Source organism: Onychomys torridus, chromosome 7 (assembly GCF_903995425.1).
Source record: "Onychomys torridus chromosome 7, mOncTor1.1, whole genome shotgun sequence".
Taxonomy (NCBI): Eukaryota; Metazoa; Chordata; class Mammalia; order Rodentia; family Cricetidae; genus Onychomys; species Onychomys torridus.
In genome coordinates, this window is record NC_050449.1 from 26,904,271 (window position 1) to 26,927,466 (window position 23,196).

The 23,196-nt window shown below is 39.0% G+C and overlaps 1 protein-coding gene across 1 annotated transcript in view; it reads left to right on the forward strand.

The window, feature by feature from the left end:
• Window positions 1-23,196, forward strand: part of Arhgap32 (Rho GTPase activating protein 32) — a 227,941-nt gene that overhangs the window by 184,534 nt on the left and 20,211 nt on the right. Inside the window, exon 12 of the mRNA XM_036192477.1 lies at window positions 22,451-22,600. Coding sequence (XP_036048370.1) covers window positions 22,451-22,600 — 150 coding nt within the window. The remainder of the gene's footprint in view (window positions 1-22,450; window positions 22,601-23,196) is intronic.

The following is a 23,196-nucleotide window of genomic DNA, read 5'->3' on the forward strand; positions in this document are numbered from 1 at the left end:
GGTGTCTTTTTCCCATTTGGAAATGTGCTCAGCTGTTGTCTCCTCTCTTCCTACCCACATTATTTACATCCCATGACACTGTCTCACCAGTCTTGGACTCTCTTTTGTTGCCTGTGTTCTCTCTTTTCTTTTGTGGATAGTTTCTATCGACTGTCTTCAACTTCCTTTGGTGATTCTGCCTTCTGCTGTGCAGTTTTCTCTTAAACTTATGTAATAAATTCTTAAATTTTCATGTCATAATTTCATTACTAGGATCAACACCTGATCTTTTAAAAATAATCTCCTTGATGACAGTCTACATCTGTCACTTTATCTCACCTTATCTGTGAGAGAGGGAGGAGAAAGAGAAGGAGTAGGAGGAAGGGGAGAGGAAGAGGAGTCAGAGAACCAGTGAATAGCAGGTGAAAAAAGCCAAGTTTGCTGCTTTTGTTCCTGCAGACAGTCTGTTAAAGACTCCGGCTTCCCAGTGTTAAAAAGAATCACTGGACCAAAAGATTCCAAGCAGCCTTATCTTCCATTCCACATAAATACACACACACATACACACACACACACACACACACACACACACACACACATATATATCACACAAACATTGCAACCACCCAGCACACAATATGAAATAGTCCTCTAAGGAACATATATATTACTATATAAGAATGTGAAACTAGCCAGGCAGTGGTGGTGCACACTTTTAATCCCAGTACTAAGTAGGCAGAGGCAGGAGGATCTCTTGAGTTTGAGGCCAGCCTGATCTACAGAGCCAATTCCAGGCCAGCCAGAGATACACAGAGAAACAAACAAACAGAATGTAAAATTAAACTGTACTTGTGAGGGATGAACTTCTAAACACAAAAGACTAGGGACTTAGATAAACCTCTCTGACCATTATTAAAATAGTTGGACAGAAATTTTTTAAAAGCCAGTTTTAATACTGTGGCCATTTAGCACATTTAGCAGAGTGATAGTATTGGGTTTTCTCCTAGGGCCTATGACCCACGTAGCCATGTGTTCCTAATAAGTTACCACTATGCCCTTAGATCTGAGCATCTGCCAGCCTTCCTCAGAGAAGCTTCTCCTTGGAGTAGGTAGCAGTTAACACAGACCCAACTGACCAATGTGCAGAGAACAAAAGATTGTAGAGTATCCAGCCCCATGCTAAGACCCAGGGATCTGGGCAGAAAGATTGTAAGAGCAAGAGGCGGTGGATGACTTCAAGGAACAGTGTTTTCCAGACGCCACAGGACAGATGCACACATGAAATGTAATGTTTGTGACAACATGCACAAGACCTGTGCAAGCTTCAGCCAGACAAAATCCCATCCTAGAGGACAGGAAGGTAGATGGGTAGTTTCTCTACTAGCTGAGAAGATATCAGCATTTGATGGCTGCTGTGAGAGGGAGAATCATTTTTTGTTTGTTTAAAATCTGGTACAACAGAGCAAGCCCCAATTCCAAACCAGCTGAGCCACACTAACTGGATCAGCTGGGCAAAGAAGGAATTATTTTTCCCCCAAAGGAATCTCACAGTGGGGTGAGGTGGGGTGGGATGGGCGGGTTGAGAGGGGGGTGAAAAGGGGAGGAGTGGGAGAGTGAATCTGTTCAAAATGCATTCTATGTTGACATCTGATTTTCTGAATTCTGCAGGCATCAGGAATACAAGTGGTACACAAACATATGAAGGGAAAACACCTGTATACATATAATAAATCAATCTTTAAATATATATGAAATTCTCCAAGAATTAATAATTTTTTAGAAAATATAAAAAGGAAATATAAAAATATCAATTTGAAGCAATAGAGAGTTAACAAAACAATAAACAATCAGAGTAATGCTAAAGTAGAAAGAGATCTGTCTGTCTGTGTGTCTGTCTATCATTTGTTGATCTTTCTCTGTGCTGGAGCTTAAGGCATGTCTCAGGTATGCTAGGCAAGTCCCTGCTCTCAGCTGTGCTCCAAGTTCCTGTTCATCAGTTCATGTTATTTAATCTCCTGGTCAGAAACAAGATCTATGTAATTGATATAATTTTTTGGTTTAAAACTTTTCCCGCTGGGCGGTGATGGCGCACGCCTTTAATCCCAGCACTCGGGAGACAGAGCCAGGCAGATCTCTGTGAGTTTGAGGCCAGCCTGGTCTCCAAAGCGAGTTCCAGGAAAGGCGCAAAGCTACACAGAGAAACCCTGTCTCAAAAAAACAAAAAACAAAAAACAAAACAAAACAAAAAAACAACTTTTCCCAGTACATCACAAATTACTTTTATTGTATGTATTTAATGTGACTGTGTGTGTACATACATGTGTGTTCATGTCATGATACATGTGGGGGTCGGAGGACAGCTTGCATGAGTTAGTTTTCTCTTTCTGTCACTTGAGTCCTAGGGATGGAACTCAGATCTTCAGGCCTAGCAGCAAGAGCAGTTACCTGGTGAATCATCTCTCAGGCCCTAATTATAGTATTTATAGCACGACGGTGGGAGAAGGAGCCTTTTAGATGGTCACATAAATAGTCTTGCATGATGTATTTTTGTCCTCTGCTTGGAAATAGCCGGTTTTGTTTTCCTCTGGTAGGAGATACAGAAATAACTGGGCTTTCACTTTGGGGAAGAATTTTATAGGTAAAACATGAGATCTTTTAATTTATTTAAGAAGTAATTTAATATGACACCTTATCAGCCTGAATTAGTAGCATAGTTTTGAAATTAAGAATAAAACGTAAAATTCTTCATAGTTTTTTGTTTGTTTCTTTGTTGTTTAGAGTAATGCTGTAGGTGGAGTCTGGGGCCTTGGCTGCTTGCTGGTCAAGGGCCATGTCCCAGAGCAGCAAGCCTAGCCTGCAGTGTTGAATTTGTTTGTTTTTAATTGTTAGTTCTTTAAGAGTTTCATAAACACATGTTTATTATACCCACCCTTCTCCCTCCTACAGTGTTCTTTTAAGGCAAAACTTCCTTGTAATGGTCTTCTGAGAAAGTGGTCTTCTAATGTCTTGCTTTCTTTTCATTTTATTTGTGAAGTTGCTGATTTCGTTACTTTCCTTTTTCTCACTCACTCCTCCCTTCTTCTCTCCTTCTCTCCTTCCTTCTTTCCCTCCCTCCCTTTCTTGGTTCTTTGATTTTCCAGCTTCTTTATTGCCATGTTTCTTCAATGTCACTTTAATTGGAATGACCACATTTTTCCTTATCCTATTTGGGATGTTGTCTTAAATATTCTGCCTGCTGAACATAAACATACTTGAGGGTGGTACTTTAAGAATCAGGTTTGGGCTCAGTGGTCAAAAACAGCTGCTGCTCTTCTAGAAGGCTCAAGTTCAATTTCTAGTAACGACATGTTGTCTCACAATCCTATGTAACTCCTGTTTCAGGGGGATCTGATGCTTCTTCTGGCCTTTGTGGGTACCAGGCATACAAAGAGTATGTAGGCATACATGTAGGCAAAATACTCGTAACAGGAATAAAATTAAAATGATAATCATTTTAAAAAGAAGAATTAGGTGATAAAATCAGTATCTTTGATGGAGGAGTCGGGAGAGTTAGAATGCCTGAGTTAGTTTTCTCTCTGAATACATTGTAAAGATTGTTAAGATAATATTTTCTTATGCTTTATTAGGAAGAGAACCCTAGATGAGAACTTGTAATGGCTTTTCCCTTTCCTTTTTGCATCCTTTGTGCCTGATACATACTTGAAAACAGTTTTTGACTTCTAATTATGAACAAGAGCTTTTTCCTTTAGAGGCATAAAAAATGTTTCCTAACATCTCACATTCCTTTAAAACTGTGTTAGAATAGGCCCCTAGCCACACTTGCTATACTAATTAATCTTTGCCATTTTAAGAAATCATTTCAAGTATTAGTTTCATTCATCAATCAGATTTTTATTATTATTATTATTATCTTGTGTAGTGTTAGAGATCTGACCCTGGTCCTCATTCCTGCTAGGCCAAGTGCCTTGCCATTGAGAAACAATAACACCTCAGTCCCCTGATCTAATTGGGCACATAATACGTGCTGTAGCTGAAATAGAATACAACAGATGGAATTTCAATCTTGGGGGAATTGAGAGGGAGCCATGAGAGGGGGCAGTGGTGAATAAATCAGTGAACTATATGGTATAGTAGGTAAGTTCTGTGGAGAAAAATACAGCTGAGCATCTGGTTCATATGGGGTTGAGGTTTCAGGAGAGTAGTGTGTTCAGGGAAGGGACTGTTAGAGCATCACTTATGAACAAAGACTTGAAGGGAGTATTAAGACACAAAGCTGTGTAGATTCTAACCTGTAAACATGCCATCAGGAAGGCCAAGGGAGAGAGGATGGAGGGTTTAGGTCAGAAAGGGAAAGGATGCCAACACATCCTCTGGGTCTAGGTGCTGCTGTGGGGTTTTCACTGTTACTTAGGAAAGTAAAGAAGATTATAAGCAGAACAGTTGCTTGATCTAAAGTACTTTGCTAACAGGATAACTTTGGTAGCTGACTTAGGAATAAAAGAAAAGAGACTCACAGTGGCTATTGAGGTGACCAGGCAGGAGATGATGGTAGCTTTGGCCAGTATGTATAACATGGGAATGTTAAAAAGTGTTTTGATTCTGTATATATTTGGCCATAAGTTCAAAGAATTTGCTGACACACTGTGAAAGTTTTGAATTATTCCAGTAGTTTTTATACTAGAAAGTTAAGAATATAGCCAGTTGCCTCCCCCGTGAATTCTCTTGTGCCTCCTACACACACCAAGGCACAGCCTATTCCATTTGTCACAGATAGATAGTTCTAAACATTTTGTGAGATATGAGGGGAAAAGGACAAGTGACTTCCCCTCTGCCGTAGTGATCAATAGTTGACACAATACAGTGCGTTTTTCAGTTAGAGGGACTTCAGATTTCTCATTTGAAATAATGTCTTAGAAGAAGTTGCAGAAATAGCACAGAGAGGTCCCTGTACTTGTCACTCCTCCTCCGAGTTGCCACATCTTACATAACTATGTAGTGCATAATCAAAAGCAGGAAACTGACATTATCCCAGTACAGTTAACCAGAGTGTAGACTTTACACCCAGATCGGCCAGTTTTTGCATACACTTTCTTGTCTATTTACACTGGGCATAGATAACAGTCTTTGTTTTTGTTGTTGTTTTTTTCCCCAAGACAGGGTTTCTCTGTGTAGCTTTGGTGCCTGTCCTGGATCTCGCTCTGTAGACGAGGCTGGCCTTGAACTCACAGAGATCCACCTGCCTCTGCCTCCCAAGTGCTGGGAAAAAGGCTTTTCTACATAATATGTTTTTCTTCTTTCCCCTCCTTTATTCTTTGTATTTGTCTGGAGAGCATGTATGTGTCTAGACTTTGTGTGGGTGTGTGCACACCCTTGCATGCATGTGGAGTGCAGAGGTTGAAGTGGAATGTCTTTCTCAATCACTCTTATTTTTTGAGATAGAGTTTCTCACTGAACTTGGAGCTAACCAATTCAGCAAGACTGTTTGGCCAGAGAGCACCAGGTATCTGCCAGTCTCTTCCTCCCTGGGGTGGGTGTCGGGATTATAGACACCTTCCACCACACTGGGCCCTCTGTCTGGGGCTGGGTGCTGGGGAACTGAGAATTCGTGCCTGTGTGGAAGACACTCTACCAGCTGAGTCCCAGCAGCCACCTTTGATCTTTTCCCTTCTTTCTCTTCCTCTCACCCTTGTCCTCTTCTGCTTGGCTTTCTATTGAGCAAAGAAAGGATGGGGAGGGGTGTTTAATTTGAAACTGAAAAGAATGGGTTTGCCTTCTCTGTCATGAATAAATTTTAGGAGCCTTACATCCTGTTCAACAGAACCCTCACGTTCACAGCTGTCCCGCTAGTGGGAAGTTAACTTGCTTTGTTCCTGCCATACTTGGGATTCTGTGTGTCCTTTTGTATTTTCAAATCAAATTAATGCATTGCTTTCCTTACTGTGGCTTGCCATTTAGCAATAATTTTATATTCAGAGCTATGTTCAAAAAGAGGAGAGAGTAAGTGTAACTGACAGTCTGGCATGGTGAATGTAAATCCTCTGTGAGCATTGTCTCTGCCACCTCATAGCTGGGCAGCTTTGGCATGTCGCTCAGCCTCTCTGCCTATCTGTAAGATCAGACAACAGTATCTATCAGCTTTATTCAGTTAGGATGAACTTTAGTAAGTACATAGAATTGTGTCTGGTACAATATAATGATTTTGGTGAAGAAAACAATATCTGGTGGTGAACTTTACACTGGAATTAGTAAAACCTCAATTGGAACAGAAAGATATGTCAGTGTTTTCCCATTTATTAAAAAAAAAAAAATTCCAGCTCAGTGGTGATAATGTAGGGCAAGTGAAGATTCTTTTCAGTGTGTAGTGTTTATGTAGCTAGCTAATGATCCTGTTTTCATAGTGACAAGCTGAGGCCGGTGGAATGCTCCTCTGGTAGAGGTTGCTGAGGATTGCCTCATTTGCTGGTGAATGGCTCTGGTAGAGGCCTGGAAGTACCTTGGACAAGTGAAGTGAGCCTCACACCTGTGTGATGAAAGTTCCTCTTGGAAGCTCCGGATTTTCCGTTCTGAGAAACTTTTTTTTCCCTGATGAATGCATAACTGTCATTCTCAGAATTTTCATACAGAGCCTGTGTAAATGGAAGCATTTTAAAATTTGTCTGTAGCATACAGTCACAACTTAGTATCAGCAAAGATACGGAAAGATTTGTTCCCTTAGCCTGTTGCAGTGGGTTTTATGACTCAGCCTTTTGCTAACAATCCTTCCTACTTGATTACTTGCTTTTCTTTGGCCTGACATGCCTCGTTTTGTCAGATATGCTGCCCCCACCCACTTAGCAAATACAAGTAACTGAATAGTAAGGAACTGGCAAGGCATGAAGGGCACAGTTAAATGGCACTTTGCTAGGGCTGCTTTCTGAACAGGAAGTGCTCACCTATCGAGGCTGATGGGTGGAGCGTGCTGGTGAAGCCTGTTCTGCAAGTGTGAGCTTAAGTTGGGGCGTTCCTGTGGTGTGGCCAAGCTGCACTGGCTGAGAGTGGAGGATTAAACTCCTGATGCAGAGCTCTCACAGAGGCTGGCTCAAACAGGCCTGAAATCTGGGCCAAGAGCTTCTGAGAGGGGGACCTGGAAACAGCTGGCACCTCCAAGTGTGGTGGAGACCTGGCCAGGAGCGCTCACGTGCTGGATAAGATCTGAGCTGGTGTGATTATGCTGTATTCTTAAGCTGCTACACTGAATGCACAGCTCCCACTGCCTGCCGACTCTACTGCTAAACACAGTCACAGGGTAATTTTAAATACTGATCCTAAAACTTGCACCACAGCAAGAGGTAAGGAGATTTCAATCTGTCATTCAATATTTCATTCAAACTTTGTTTGGACTAATTCCTTGGAGCTATTTTTAGATCATATTTGAGCACATGTTTCCTTGGTTCTTAAGTGAGTTGTGATTCAGTATTACCTGGAAATGGAATAATAGCATTAATATTTGTCTTGTTTGTAGAGATGTGATGACTTCTTAAAGTAAAATTTTACCTGCACAGGTATTATTTTCCCAGAGAGTTTTAGTAAACATTTATTTTTCTGCTGTTTCTGGTTAGCTTAGTTGGTAATGCCTTCTAGATTAATAAGTTAATGTAATAGAAGTTTTCATTATTAGATGAGTGTGTGTGTGTGTGTGTGTGTGTGTGTGTGTGTGTGTGTGTGTGTAAGTAAATGTTTCTTGTGGGCTAATGCTATTTCAGTGCTTGATTGATGGAAAATGAGCAGCGCTGATTTACTGAAGACTTGAGCAGGCTCTGGAAAGGCTGCTTTGGTTAGCATAAGGAATTCAGCCCCTACTGTCCCTTTCCTGCTAGCAGTCTGCCCCTCCAACACTGCCCTCCAGAAGGACAGCTGCCCACTCCCGGAGGACTGTGTACTCCCAGAGAGTGCATGGCTAGGCTGTGCTCATGTGCTGCTTGACAATGAAACATTTTCACTACGCTATTTCACAAGCATGGTATGGAAATAAGTATTTTTTTGAGATCGCAAATCAGCCCAGTTATTTTTTCTTTTCAAAATTGACCTACCGTAGCTTAAATTATAATCAGTATTGTAATTTTCAAAATATTAGGTGCAGAGATTCAGAATTTAGAGTTCTTACTTGCAGTCAACTTTGTATCTGTCACTCAGTCAAAAGATCTGAAAGCACAACTTTATTTCCTTCTAAGTACTGGATAATATTGTTTTGTATTTAGTAGAAGAGAACAGAAATCTAAAATTAGGTAGAAAATTACAGGAGGGAAGTAGAAACCATCCTGAATTTGTCTGTTCCCTCCCTTTAGCTCGGGTCTCCCATGGAGTTATGTGGCCAGATTAGACTAAACAAGGTCTGAAAAGCTGAGGCAGATTCTTGGTCAGCCATGGCACCAAGGAGATTACTGAAGTTTTCAGATAAAGAGAAAGAGAAATTGTAATGGGAAAATGACACAGAGCCTTTGGCATCTGTCATTTCTTATGAGCTAAGTGGTGGCTGTGAGGATTGTCTTTGCATTGTATCATGAAGGAAGTAAGGTTTCAATAGGTAATTTGCTAAAACTTTGGAATTTTGAAGTAAGGAGGGGCTGGATCCTAATCCCTGGGTCTGACTTCAAAGACCAGCTTTTGCCTTATTATAAGTTCCAGACTCTCAAAATGTCTACGTTTAGAAGCCATTCCTTTCACTTTTTGCTCTAAAGCCTCCCCAACTCCCCCAGCCCACCTATGAGAATACTGATGCTCCACACCAGCCTGTATAATAGACTTAACAGACTCCACAGTGGCAGTAAAATAGGGAGATGCTTATGTTTGAATCTAATCAAGGAAGAAAGAATAGTATCTAGGAAAGAGAATTGCATGCCATTGAATTTAAGGTTTCAAAATTTTTTTTTCCTAGAAGTTCATAGAGTATTGATATACCTGAATTCCTAAAATTATACTTTAATTTTTATGAGAATGTACATATTAATACATTTCTTCCTGAAATCATACTTGCCAAATAGTAGTAAGTCATCTTGTAAAAATAAGAACCCAAATATTATTAAACCTCTCAGCAGGTTAAAAAAAACCTGTGTATTATATCTCATTCTGGTATTAAAATACATTCAGCATCAAGAAATTTACATCCACCTCATGTTTCCTCCTACTTGCTTTTGGTAAAATGCAAATCTTCCTTTTGTTCCACTTTTAGAAATGAAATTAGTCATAGTCTTTTATATAACTGGGTTGGTAAAGTCACCAAGTTATTAGAAAAAAAGAACACACTTTGCTTTTGCAAAGAGTTGAGGAACAAAACCACTCATATATATTTTAGTTTGTTATTGAAATTTAAAAATAAAACACAAGTGTCTGTGAGATGAAAAAACATACAGCTTACTTATGTCAACCTAAAGTCACATAATCTAGCTTTGTGCCTCTGACATTTCTAGTAAGAGTCATAGCTTCCTGGAAAAAAAATCAGACAAGCAGAGGAGATACTGAGAGCCTTATCTCATGTCATGACATTTTCCCAAGGTACATGGTTGTTAAAGCTCCATGCTGTAACTTGGTGTGTTTTGTGTCCTCTGGGAAGCACAACAGCCTGATGCTGCCTTAGTGTCAAGTATCCATGTATTTTAGACACACCATTTGAGTGCATTGTGGTAGGTGTGGGGAAGCTGGTTGCCTGTTTCTGCTTAGCTTTTTCCATGTCAGCTGTTCTTCTTTCTTCTGTCTCCGAAAGATTCTCTTTTTAAATTCACTGCAGACCTATTTTCCAGAGCCTTTAATGCCATTAATTTGCTTTCAGGTCAGCATTGGTTTTGAAATGGCTCCTCATCTCCCTCATCAGCAAATGAGAGCCTGTTATATAACTGTCAGTATATAACTGTCAGTAGAGTGTTCTCTCTGTCTCTGAGTCTCTCTCTCTCTCTCTCTCTGTCTCTCTCTCTCTCTCTCTCTCTCTCTCTCTCTCAACCCAGCCTGCAGGACTGGACAGGCATTCCTAGGATCCCTGCTTCCTCCCTGTGGGGTTGGAATGTCAGACATGCCTGAGAGCAGTGCAGGCTTTAGGTATTTCTCTCTGGCAGCTTCTTGCAGCTGTCACCTGCATCAGCTGCAGAATCATGTTTTTTCTTACTTTCACGATTAGTAATGATGCAGATCGAGCAGGAGTGATTCTGTACTTTTTGTTCCACAATAACATCAAGGACATTTTAAAAGCTGAAGCTCGACTTACCTAAAGAACTTTTGAATATGTGTCTGGAGAATTGAGGTGCAAAGTCCAAGACTGGACAACTCTTGTAATCCTGATTTCAAAAACAGAAGCTAATTATAGAAGACACTGGGATTTTGGCTTTTGAGCATCATTCTGCAGAAACCCAGAATTATGTAGGTAAATTATTGTATTTTTTCTTTTGCTACAGTAACTTCCTTCTTGAAACATAGACCCAAAGTTAATCTTTATAATATATATGGAATTGGCTAATAAAAATCATAATATAAATGTCATTTTACAGTTTTCTAAAAACTTGGAAGCAAATAAACCAAAATAATCAATAGGATTTCATATAGCATAACCATAGGCATAATTTTATGCCTAAGTCCTAGAAAGGAATGTTATATAAATTAGTTATATAAAGACTCCACCCTCTAATTTTAAACATCCATGTAACAAAATAATTAAAAAAATAACTAAACTTAATATTCTAGACATTAAACGATAACCTTAATAGTGACTTTTTAAAATTAAGTTCTTAGGCTACCCTTTACCCAGATGACTTCGGAAGCCCTCCCCCTTTAAAACAGAGCTTTCCAATTAAATTTTAGATAACACTCCTGGTAAATTATTTAAAACATATTTTACATAGACTTGAGGTTTTCTATGCTGTTTGACATTTTTCCCAAAGAATTTTATATTTGGGGGTACTTTTACTGAAATCGAGATTTGTGCTGCCTAGTGAAACATTTTATTACACCATTAAACTAAGGTCTTACTTATACTGACAGATTTCCTTGTTTGTAGTATAACAAAAATTGTCGTCAAAACTGTATCTTCATTCTCTTGACCCAGTACTTCTTCACTAGACTAGCCAACAAAGGGCTCACCTTCATCAGACCATAGGTTGAACATACCTAATCTGAAGTGCTTAGAACTCAAAACAGTTTGCATCAAAATGATGTCACAGGTGAAAAATTCTACACCAGCTCTCATGTGACAAATTGCAGTCAAAATGTAAATACACTGTAATATTACATAAAGTCACCCATAGACTACTGTATATAAGGCATATGTAGAATATACATGAATTTTATATTTAGGTTTGGTCCCCTCTCTTTTTCCATAGATATATGGAGAGACATATATTCAGGTAGATAGACAGACAGATAGATGTGTCTAAATCTGAAAATTTCTAAAATCTAAAGCATTTCTGCTACCAAGAATTTTAGATAAGTGTTTCTCCACCTGCATTTCTCTTAGTAATGAAAAGCTATAAAAGCTTTAAATCCCTAGGTCATTGGCTCAAGTATGTGTTTTCAAATATTCAAATAGAATGACTTTTTTGTTGTTTTGTTTTTGTTTTTTTTATATATAAACTATGTAGGTAAAGAATAGTACCAGATAAACTGAAGAGGCTTGAAATATGGGTGCTAGGTTATCTTGATAATATATTGCTGTATACGTAAAAAGAAGAGAGGCAGAAATGCTGGTGTGCCCGTAACCCTTAACATGGCATATAATGGGGAGGCAATTGTTTTGTTTAATATTTCTGTTTGAGCATAAACTTCTAAGAGTGTAATAGTGTTTAGATATGTGTAACTTGACCCGGAACAGAGCCGTGCAAAGTGTCAGAGAAAGGACAGCTGTCTCACTGAATAGACCAGAGCATTTACAGAGATAAGAAGAGGGTCAGGGTAGACTATCTTGGTCATGTCCTTATTCCTTAATAACAGCTTAACTTGGTATTTATTCTGCAAGAAAGTTCTTTACTGTGTTTTGTAGAATGTTCCTGAAATTGACCTTGTAACCCCAGCACATAGGAGCTCAGACAGGAGGATCTGGAATTTAAAAGCATGCTGGGCTGCAAGATCCTACCCCCTAAAACCCTCACAAACTCATATCTAATTTTAGTAAGTGGCTAAATGATGATATAAAGGAGTAGGTTACAACATTATCCATCCTAAGAACTTCATATGACAACTTTCCAATGGTATAAGAGAAAAATGTTTTCAGAAATTCTGTATTTCAGTTACTAGAAGCTTTTTTTTAGTTCAGTTCCTTTAATATTTGAGTTGCATGTTAGGATCTTGCTCAAACCACCTAGAAAGTGTTCTTTAGAGATTTGTAGAACTGTATTCAAGGGACTTACACATAATTTTTGAGTCCATTTATTTGCAAGTGGAAGTTTCATTTGTATCAATATTTCCTCCCCACGCCCTACTCAAGTGCTAAGCTCACTCAAACTATTACTTCTTTGTTTTCCAAAGGTCCTTTAAGGTTATACAGGAATGCATGCCAAAAATACGGTCATTTTCACATCTCTTGCCTGTATCCCTTGGTACTATTTAAGACTATATATGAAAATCCTAGTCTGTTCTTTTCTGTTAGTGCATCAGCAAACTCATGTTTAGAAGTCATCGTCTAGGCTGTCATACTAGAATCCCTCTGTATGTGTCTTTCTTTACTAAAAACCAGTCCTCGTGTTTTCTTTGACTTCTAATATTTGTTCCAGTTCTGCAGAAGGACTTGCTGGGGCTTGTAGCTTCCTTTGTGAAATTCTGACTCCTCTTCATCAAATCTCTTTACCTGAAAAGGATTTGAAAGGTCATACAAGACTTTCAAAGGGGGGTTGAATTTAACTCACCACTTCCAAAATTTTAAAGTTAAAAAAAAAAAGACAACTAAAAGATCATCTTAGTAGATACAAAAATCAGATACAAAAATCACCTGATAAAGGTCATCACCAGTTTACTTTATACTTTTTATCAATTAGAAACAGGGAAACTCTTCACATTTGTGATTTCTACCCAAAAGACCAGAAGTTATTCTTAATGGTGAAATACAAGAAACAATCAGATTAAAGCTGGGAACAATATACACATTTAAAAGCATTATTTCTTTTATTTTTGAGATTATAATATTATATTATTTCCCCCTTCCCTTTCCTCCCTTCAAGCCCTACCACGTATCCCTCCTTGAACTCTTTCAAGTTCATGGTCTCTGTTTTCATTTCTTTTCCACAGTACAGTGATCCTTGCCTTGGTGCAGGAGTTATACCGGAGATGGATTGGTTGGGTCTGAGCTCCAGAGCTCTGTTTTTTTTTTTTGTTGTTGTTGTTGTTTTTTAATTTTAATTTTTTTTTAAATTTAGGAGCTCTGTATTTTGATTGTTTGTGGTCTTCTCTAATGGTTGTGATCTGTTGCAAAGTTCCCCTGCTGAGGGGTGAGGACTAGGCTTATCTGGGAGTACAAGGATAAACATTTAGGATGTAGGTAGGGATGATGCTGGTTCAGAGAAGTGGTTGTCGTAGAACCTCCTCTAAGATCCATGACTTCACCAGCCCTGGTTAGGTGGCTAGGTTTCCAGTAGCAGGCATGTCTAAGTCCAATAGAGACTGTTGTTTACTGCCAGGGTATGTGTGCCATTGCTGTACCCTGAGGAGTAGTGTGCCATGCTGGTTCTTGTTGGGCTTCATTGGCTTCATAGCTGGTAGAACTGTGGGTTGCCTCCCTCCTTTGGAAGCTTGCATGGTACCTTCTGGTCTCATGAAAACTAGTCTTCATGAGGAAGCATTCAGGTCAGTTCTGCTCAGAGGCCTCTGGGCCCTGCATTTGAAGTGCATAGTGTCTTCAGCAACAGGGAATTATGTTCTGCCTCTGTGAGCAACCAAAGGCAACAGCTGTAGTACAGGATGTTTGGGGAGTCTCTTGAACAACCCTGACCAGCAATTCAAAAGAGGGCTTTCCTTGCTGGGGGTTTGTGTTTTTGTTAGATGTCCTTGGCTTTTGGAGGCAGCATTGTCAACCTGAATGAGAGAATTTCCTTGAAACTATGTATGTATATTTATATACAGACTTACAGGTATTTATTTTTTTAGGTAGGTACCTACTAATATGATTCCTAGTGACTTTTTCAGACATCCTTACTATTTACCCCTCTTTCTCTTTCTTGTATTTAAGATAAACATTTTTTTTAAAGATCCAGTTAAGCTAGACAGAAACAAATAAAAGACTGGAATGGAAGGACTAAATCTAGATTATTTATATGTCAGTCTAGAAGGGTCTACAGTCACATTATTATAGTAACAGAAACTGGAGCTTAGCAGGTAAGAGTTCGTACTGCTCTTGCACAGGGCCTGAGTTTGATTGCCTGCACCTACATCATCAGCTCAAAGCCACCTGCACCTCTAGTTCTAGGGGCATCTGGTTCCCTCTTCTGGCCTCCACAAGAACTCCACACACATGATATAAATGAAAAAATAAATGAATCAGTAAAAATAATGGGGGTCAGCATGGTTATTGAATAAAAATAATAATGTTTGTTAAGTTTTCTGTCCAGCAGTGAGTGCTTCAGACTTTTAAATTGTTCAGTTGTACCAAAAACCCTATTACATAATTACTACTTTCAGTGTTTTTGTAGATAAAGAATTATAGTTAGCTTATCTGCAGTCATATAGCTTGCAGTTACAGGGCAAATTTGGAACCTTAGAAACCTTACTATTCCAGACTATGTTAATTTTCTACATAGTAGTAATGAGATTGTTACAGTGTGTAATTTAGGAAAAAGAGAGTATGTACAGTAGCATTTCTAAGACTAGTTATAACAGAAAATAGGTAAGGCCTTCATAGAAAAAGTAATTGAAGGATGTGAAAGAACCTTCAATAAAGGGAGAGAAACACTATGTTCATAGGTGAGGAGACTCAATGTTGTAGTTCAACAAGTTTAAATTCCTTCAAAATAACCTATAATTACATGTAGTTTCAATGACCTTTCCAAAGGTTTTCACCCTGCAGCTTGACAAGTTGATTCTAAATTATAGGACTGAAAATGCAGGGCAGTTTTGAAGAGTTCAGAGTAAGTGGAAGGACTCGTCTTCATTAAGTACTAGAAAAAAAACTAAAGTAAGGTATTGATGGGGAGTGGACTTACACAAATCAGTGTACATCTTTTCACAAAACAATTTTATAGATTAGTAGACAAAGAAGTATTTAGTTAAAGGTAATAGAATAATTGACAACACATATGGAAAAGAGCTATAAAAATGTAAAGTGCTGAATTTTTATATGGGAAATCATGCAATATGTTTATGGCTTGGGGTAAAGAAAAATCCCATAAAGTATAGATGCCATATCTAAAGACATACTTTAATTTGTACAATAAAAAGAAAGCTATAAACATGGTAAAGATGTTATGAGTGACATATTCAACTGACAGACTTTTTTCAGATTATGTAAGAAATTAATACCTAGCAGTAAGAAAAATGCAATAAAAAAAAGTAAAAATTATTCCATTAAAGAGGAAAATGAGCAACCAGTAAAGCTAAATGCTCACTAAACCAACAATCATGAGTACATTAAAGTCAAGTACAGTATTGTGTTCATGAGGTGGATAAAAGAAATAAACAAAATAGGACATAGGTGTGAAGGATGGGCTCTGATACATTCTGTGGGAGTATGGTATTAGTAAATTATCTAGGGACTGCCATTCTAGGGACAGCTTTGGTAAAGTTTAAGTAGGAGGCTTTCAGACTTTTATTTTAGGTTTCATTGGTGAACTTCAGTGAGGCCGGACAGCAGAGTACTCTGGTGTCCAATGATTCTGAGCATGGCTGCCAGAGGACCGTGTCACAGAGGCACTTACTAAGTTGTTACTTAGTGCATCATTGATTAAAATAAGAAAAACTCTAGCTGCCAGTAGCACACTGCAGGTAGAAATGATTGCATATACTTAAAAAGGGAAGATTAATACAGTGAAAAATTAATATACTAAACCACAAGTGCCAGGAATAAATCTCAAACTATATAACGATGTAAAGTGTGATGTCATGATTTCATTCCTAAAATTCTAAACCACAACATGCTCATCTGAATTGTTTGTGATGACATACACATGTAGTTTCAGTACAAAGCGCAGGTGAGGATGGAACATACTAAGTCTGAACGTTTTCTGTGTCGAGAAAATAGGATTTAAGGAGAGTCTACTGCTTCAACAGTCTATAGCGCTTTATTCCCTAGTTTAAAATGGGTAAAAAAAAATGAATGTGGGCAAGTAATAGGGCAAAATGCTAAGCTTAAAAAACCTAGATGATGGATATGTGAAATTGGATACTTTGTTTAACTCAGTGGTCCTCAACCTACCTAATGCTGCAGCCCTTTAATACAGTCCCTCTTTTTAATACAGTTCTTCATGTTGTGGTGGTCCCTCAACCTTAAAATTATCTTCATTGCTACTTCATAACTGTAATTTTGCTGTTATGAATCATAATGTAAATATCTGATGTGCAGAAATCTGATGTGCAATGGTGGAGCAGGAAGAGGAGTTGGAGGGTAGGGAAGAAGTAGGAATTGTCCCCTCCTTCCACTCCTCCTCCTCCCCATTGGTTCCAGTTCATATTACCCAACTAAAAGAGCTTTAATAGAGTTGTCATACAATATGGGAACAATACCCAGACTTGACTCCACATGCTAGCAAATAAAACCCCCAGTTCCAGGAAGGGTTACTTTTCCTTGGGTTGTTAGCCAAAGGGGTCCCATAGATCCCACACTAAGCATTACAAGCTATTGGCAATACCCTTGGCTGCCTTCCAGCACTTGATGATAAGACAGAATTGCTGAAAACACCACATACTTCAATTACAGAACACTCCCAAGTGGGACACAAATGTCACATTCCTCCCCATAAAGCTGAGGGTCATAGAAAGGGAGTGGGAAGTGTGTAAGAGCCAAAGTTGGTGGGTAACTCCAAGGAAACTGTTTTCTGGACACAGTAGGTAGTTGCACATAGGAACTTACAGCACTTATAACAGCAGACACACGATCTTCAAAAGCTCAGGCCAGACAAAAGACTACTCTAGAGCACAGTGGGGAGCAGGGTGAGTTTGAAATCCACGCCTGGCTGAGGCGCCATTGGCATTTGATAAGTGATGGAAGAGGGAGAGTCAGTATTCTTTAACAATGTGGCCCTGGTAGGTTGATCACAGACTAAGGCAGGCCTTAAATTTACCTTTTATGTTTTCTTTTAAAAAACAGAATTTTGTATTAGCCCATTAAGGCAGCTTAGTAGTGATCTAGATCAAAACCCTTACTATGTGTTCCATGGTGTATATAAATAGTGCTGTATTTAATAAAATCAAACAAAGAATTTTGAATAAAAATTAAAATCTTTTTATATTTATGTAATGGGAAAACAGTCAAAGGACACAGTCAAGACTTAGGATGCTAAGTTGAAAGAGGTTGTTCTACTACAGCATAACTATCGTGTAGTAGTTGCCCATGCTTGTATTCCCATTGTTGAATTTCTACCAGATGGTTATCTAATCTATGTTTGAGAACAAAGCATAGGTAGGCTTTCCAGTACAATGTGTAAAATACTACTGAATTTCAAGAATTACAAGCTTTATATAGACTCACAAATTTATTATATCTTCAGTTTGCAGGGAAATCTCCACGTGGTGTTTTTACCCAAAATGTTACCTGCTTGGTGTTGTGAGTTTGTTACAGATGTTATAAATGATGAATGTTCAAATAAACCTAATGCTGGGGCATTCTCTAGATCGAAACCAGCTTCTTTTACACCCTCAGAAACTAAGCCAAGCCTTGTGTTATACTAAGTTAGTCCAAAAGGTATGTGAGAACTGATTTAGAAAACTCCAGTAAATTGTGAGAACTCAAGTCTACTTTGAGACTGTTTGGCAATTGTCATGTAATTAAAGACCTCAGTGTCCAGCCTCCATATCAGGGTTCACCATGCTCTACAGAAGTGGCTGTCTTTAGTATCTCCCCATAAACTGGTAATTGGTGTCATAAAGATTTACGTTGGCAAGACTAAGTCATACTGCTAAAACGTGTAACTACCAGGAAGACCAGTCTGGTAGGTTTGCCTAGCTTATAAAAAGATTGCAGATAGAAAATCTGTCCTGGCTAAATAACATGGAAGAATTTAGTATTGTGACCCATGTTTCGTTTTATTCTGGAATAGGAAATTTGGGTATAGAATGTGATTTGCTTTAGTGGTATCATTTTATACTCTACTTCTTACACATTTTATTGTTCGATTGTCTCTAATCTAGCATGTTTTGTGGACCTTGACCCTTCCAGCCTCCCTTTCCACAGCATTGCTATGTTGCTCCATAGGAATGGGTTTGTCAGCACTTAACCATCTACAGCCAATCTTTGCAGTCCTCAGCAGAAGTGTAGAATAGAATTGAGAGTACTTTGTTTTTGCCTTTCAAGGGAGTATACTGACAACATTGGACAGGGAGGGAGACATTTCTTATGTCCAAAGTGAGTTCTTTTTGACCATATTAGTATGTGAGAAATGGGGAAGAAGGTTTAAGTGAGAAAACTAATATGAATGAACAATTTGGAATTGTTGCTAGAGTACAATTAATTTGAACATTTTTATTTTGTTTAACTAATTTCTAATCCCGTGTGATTGATTGGTCTTTATTACCATGAATGTCTATTATTTTAGGTCTTAGGCTGGGATGTAGTCATCCTTCCAGCCCCCACTCCGAGGACTGGATGTCATGTTGTGATATGTAATGGTTCTGGAAAGGTGACAGGAGCAAGGAGGGTGTGCACACAGGCAGCTTCTCTGCACCCTCAAGTACAGGTGGAGCCTAGAACTGCTAGTGACGGTCTCTACTGTCTTCATTTTAATTGCAGCTTTAATCGGTTAGGCCTTGTGTCACTGTTTTAGAAAAAAATAAATGTGCACACTCATCACCCTACCCAGGAAAGAAAGCCATGTTAGCAACCTAGAAGCACAGTTAAAACCACCTTACTGCCCTGGAAAGACCAGTTGAACACTGGGTATTCTCTGAATAATGGGGTTTATTGTATTGCAAGTTTGGTTATAGGATCATAATTGTACATTTATCTCATTATTACCAATTAGTTGTGATTTCTATTGTAATTAATTCCCATTGATAATTCTAGGTATGATGTTTCTAAGTAATATGGAAAAAAAGAATATTTGACCCTTTCTGGTACTGAGGAGTTCATTTGAATACATACAAATATGAATAATAAAAATAAATCTTAGTGGGCTGCAGAGATGGCTCAGAGGTTAAAGAGCACTCTGGCTGTTCCTCTAGAGGACCTTGTTCAATTCCCAGCACCCACATGACAGCTCACAACTGTCCAGATGGATCCAGTTCCAGGGGATCCATCACACCAGGCATGCGTACAGGCATATACACATACACATACACATAAAATAAATAAATCTTTAAAAAAAGAGATCTACTTTAAAAAATAAATCTTAAAAGTTTCTTTATATATATATTCATGCGTATGTGTGTGAATTTGTTAGTGTTTGTGAGAGATACATGCATTCCTCATTGTTTTTGTATGATAAATTTCTATAGCTTACTTTTCAAACTCAGTTTATCTTAGAGATTATACTGTATCAGTTGATAGGCTTTAAAAAATTTAAAACATGGCTGGGTGTGGTAATGCATGCCTATAATCCCAGCACTTGGGAGGCGAAGGTAGATGAATCTCTGAGTTCAAGGCTAGCCTGGTTTTCACAGGAAGTTTTAGGCCAACCAGGGCTACATAGTGACACCTTGTCTCCAAAAGAACAACAAACAAACAAACAAAAAACAAACAAAAAACAGCCAAAGGAGCAAGGCAATGTACATCAATAATTATGTGTGAATGTAAAATGACTTATTCAACCAACTCCTTCTTGGTGCATTTTTGGCTTTCTCATATACATACTGGGTAGGGTTTTTTGTTTTGTTTTGTTTTGGTTTGGTTTGGTTTGTTTGTTTTGTTTTTTAAGTAATCACTTGTTTCAGATTGTGTAAGGTAGTCAGTAAGTGTGTTCCCACGGCATAAACCCATACTCTGTTGTGGCCTGTCATTGTAACCACATTGAATACTTGCTGCCCCACTAGCTCTCACACCTTCTGGCTCTGACACATACTCCTGGAACAGTTTTCCCTGACTGTCCTGTCGTCTCCTAGAGTTCCTCTGCTCCCGCGTCGTGTTTACTTTGGCCTACCTGTTTCCTTATTCGCCACTGAAAACATCGCCATTCCCTGCTCTCTTCACTTAGGTAGTCGTACCTTAGCTAAGAGCTCGGGTGTTAGCAAATGGACTAGTTTTGAATTCTAATTATTTAACCCTAGCGTGTTGACTTACCATCTTTGTGCCTCGGTGTCCTCATCTAAAATTGAAGATAAAAGTTGACCATATGGCTCATTGTAAAAGCACTTGCCTCACAAGCCTGTTAACTCAGTTTATGTAAAACATTTTTAAGAAGCCAGATGTTGTGGTGCATGTCTGGAATCTGGAATCCAGTATTCCTATAGACAGAGACTGGAGAATCACTTGGAACCTCATGGACTATCTAGCCTGGAGTATAAATTATGACAGCAACAATAAGAAATATCTGCCTCAACAAGGAGAGAACTGACTCCCGAAAGTTGTCTTCTGTCTTCCACATGCTTTGTACATGCGCATATACACAATTAAATGTAATTTGTACAAACATGTACACACAATAGTAAGTGTAAATTAATTAATAAAATTACTAGCAGCTAGGGGGAAATAAATACACACCAGCCTATTATTTAGTTTGTGTCACAGGCTCTAAAGTTAACCAATATACTATAAATGTCTGACCACATACTAGGAAAATTAAGAGCATGGCATTTAATTTTGCAGCAAAGAACTTCAGATAGAGAAGTTTTTAATTTTTGCAGGTTTAGCACATTTAAGGAAACACCACAATTATATTGATGATTCTAAATAAAAAGAAAAAAATTTTGTTTTGAGTCAAGGCTCACTGTGTAGCACTGGCTGGTCTGGAACTCTGTATAGACAATGCTGGCCTCAAAGTCATTGATCCACCTACCTCTGCCTCCTGAGTGCTGGAATAAAAGGTGTGTGCATCATGACTGCCTTTAAGTAAATTTTAAACCTTTGATGACTACCTGTGCAATATGGAGTTGACTGTTTGCTCCAGTTCGCCCAGGGCTTTTCCTGGGCGTTGTAGCAAAGGAAGTCTGTCTCAAGAAAGCTTAGCTAGGACACTTGCAGTCTGTGGGAAAGATGCTTCCATCTGCAAATAGTGTTCCCCATGAGAAGACACAAATGGATGAGCAGTGTCTGATCAGGTCTAGAGTGCTCCATCCGGGCGCTCAGTTGCTGTGGAGGCACAGAGCTCCCTCAGTAGTCTTCATCTGTTCTGAAGGTAACGACTTGGATTTGCTGAAGAATCTAGTAGGATGAATGAGACTCCAGCAATCGTGTACAGAGTAGGGGAGTAAGGCCTTGGGAAAGAGGCTTCCATCCACCCTGATCTCTGAGCCTGTGGCATTTGTTTGTCTGTGTTGTCTTTAAGAGTAGCTCTCCCTGAAGGCTGCATTTCTTAGCCAACACCACTATTCCAGGGACTTGTTGGTTTTCAGTGCTTTGACTGTTGTCTTTCTGATGTATTAACCGATGGAAACATGTTCTCCGGATACTAATTTCCTTCTTGCTTGCTTTGATCTTCAAAGAAGTTAAGTTGATGTATTTAGGTAATGTGGTATTTTTATTGCCATTAGGTTGATCATCATGCTTTATGCCATCATAGGGTGTTCCTCTTGGTAAAAGAAGAAGGAAGTCAGTTTCTTCCTCCAGTTGTATCCCATGACTTAAAAATGCTGTGGAAATTTCTCACCATTAAGAAAAATATTGTAGTCAGTCTTGTTAATGCAGGCCTGTCATAACTAATTGGGAAATTAAGGCAAAAAGATCTTAAGTTCGAGGCCTGCCTGTGTTACAGACCAAGTTCAAAGCTGTCCACACAACTTACCAACTTAGCATCTCAGTGTAAAAAGTGTAAAGGCAGAGTGCTTGATGGGCATGCCTGGGCCTGGGCTCACTCTCCAATACTGAAAAAGAAAGAACTGACTGGATGGAACCTACCTTTATACTCCTTCAAGCCTTTCTAACTATGAAGATTTCCCAAGCAAGACACTGAATCCACACTCAGTTCCTTCTTGCATGCTCTGACATGCTGGCTTGTTTGCCAGGCGGGCTTGATTTAAAGGTCACAGAGTCCAGTCCATCAGATAGGACCCCAGGCTAGGGAGAACAAAGTGCATCAACAGTCAGACAGCTGGCTGCAGTTATAAAGTGTGTTTATAATAGGTTATCTGGAAGGTAGACGGTCAAGGTTGGTTTCTTTTCGTGCTAACCGAAATGTCACCCCTGGCCACAGCTAAGATATTCACGGTTTCCTTTTTGTTCTTTTAGTGTCTAAAAAGCACGGCAAGCTCATTACTTTCTTACGAACATTCATGAAGTCTCGCCCAACAAAGCAGAAGCTGAAGCAGCGGGGAATCTTGAAAGAGAGAGTGTTTGGTTGTGACCTGGGGGAGCACCTTCTGAATTCTGGATTTGAAGGTAATATTAAACTTTATGAGCTGATGGCCTTAGTGCCTGACATGTTTGTATTGGTTTGCTGTCACCAGTCACTGGGCAGATGTGGTGACTGGTGTGTGCCATGGTTCAGCTCAGCACCTGGCAGCTCACCTCCATTCCGGGTGGGAGAACTTAGGAAGGACTTCGCAGAAGTGTTCTGATGGGGTGATAGCTGGAGATAGCTGGCAGCGTACAAAGGACACTGTTACCCTGGGGGCTTTGTTACATCCGTCCAGGTAACTTCTGTCAGCCTCCCTGTTCATGTTCTCAAACACTTGTTTCCAGTGACCGGTGTTGTTTTTGAGACTGTAAAATACTCAAACCAGCCTCCTAGGTTTTGTACCTAAAATATACATTCCTTACTCCTTAAATTCTGGGTGAATCACTTAGTGGTTGGATGAATGGTTGGAGGGAAGCAAAGGAGTTTGAAGTTTTGTTGGCTGAAATTTTAATTAGAACAGAAATATTTTTTAGTATCTAGATTATTTGTATTTCATTTAATAAATGTGTAGATTTTTTTAAAGATTTGAGACTTTATCTAGATTGTTTGCTCAGTGTATATCTATAGTTATACCATG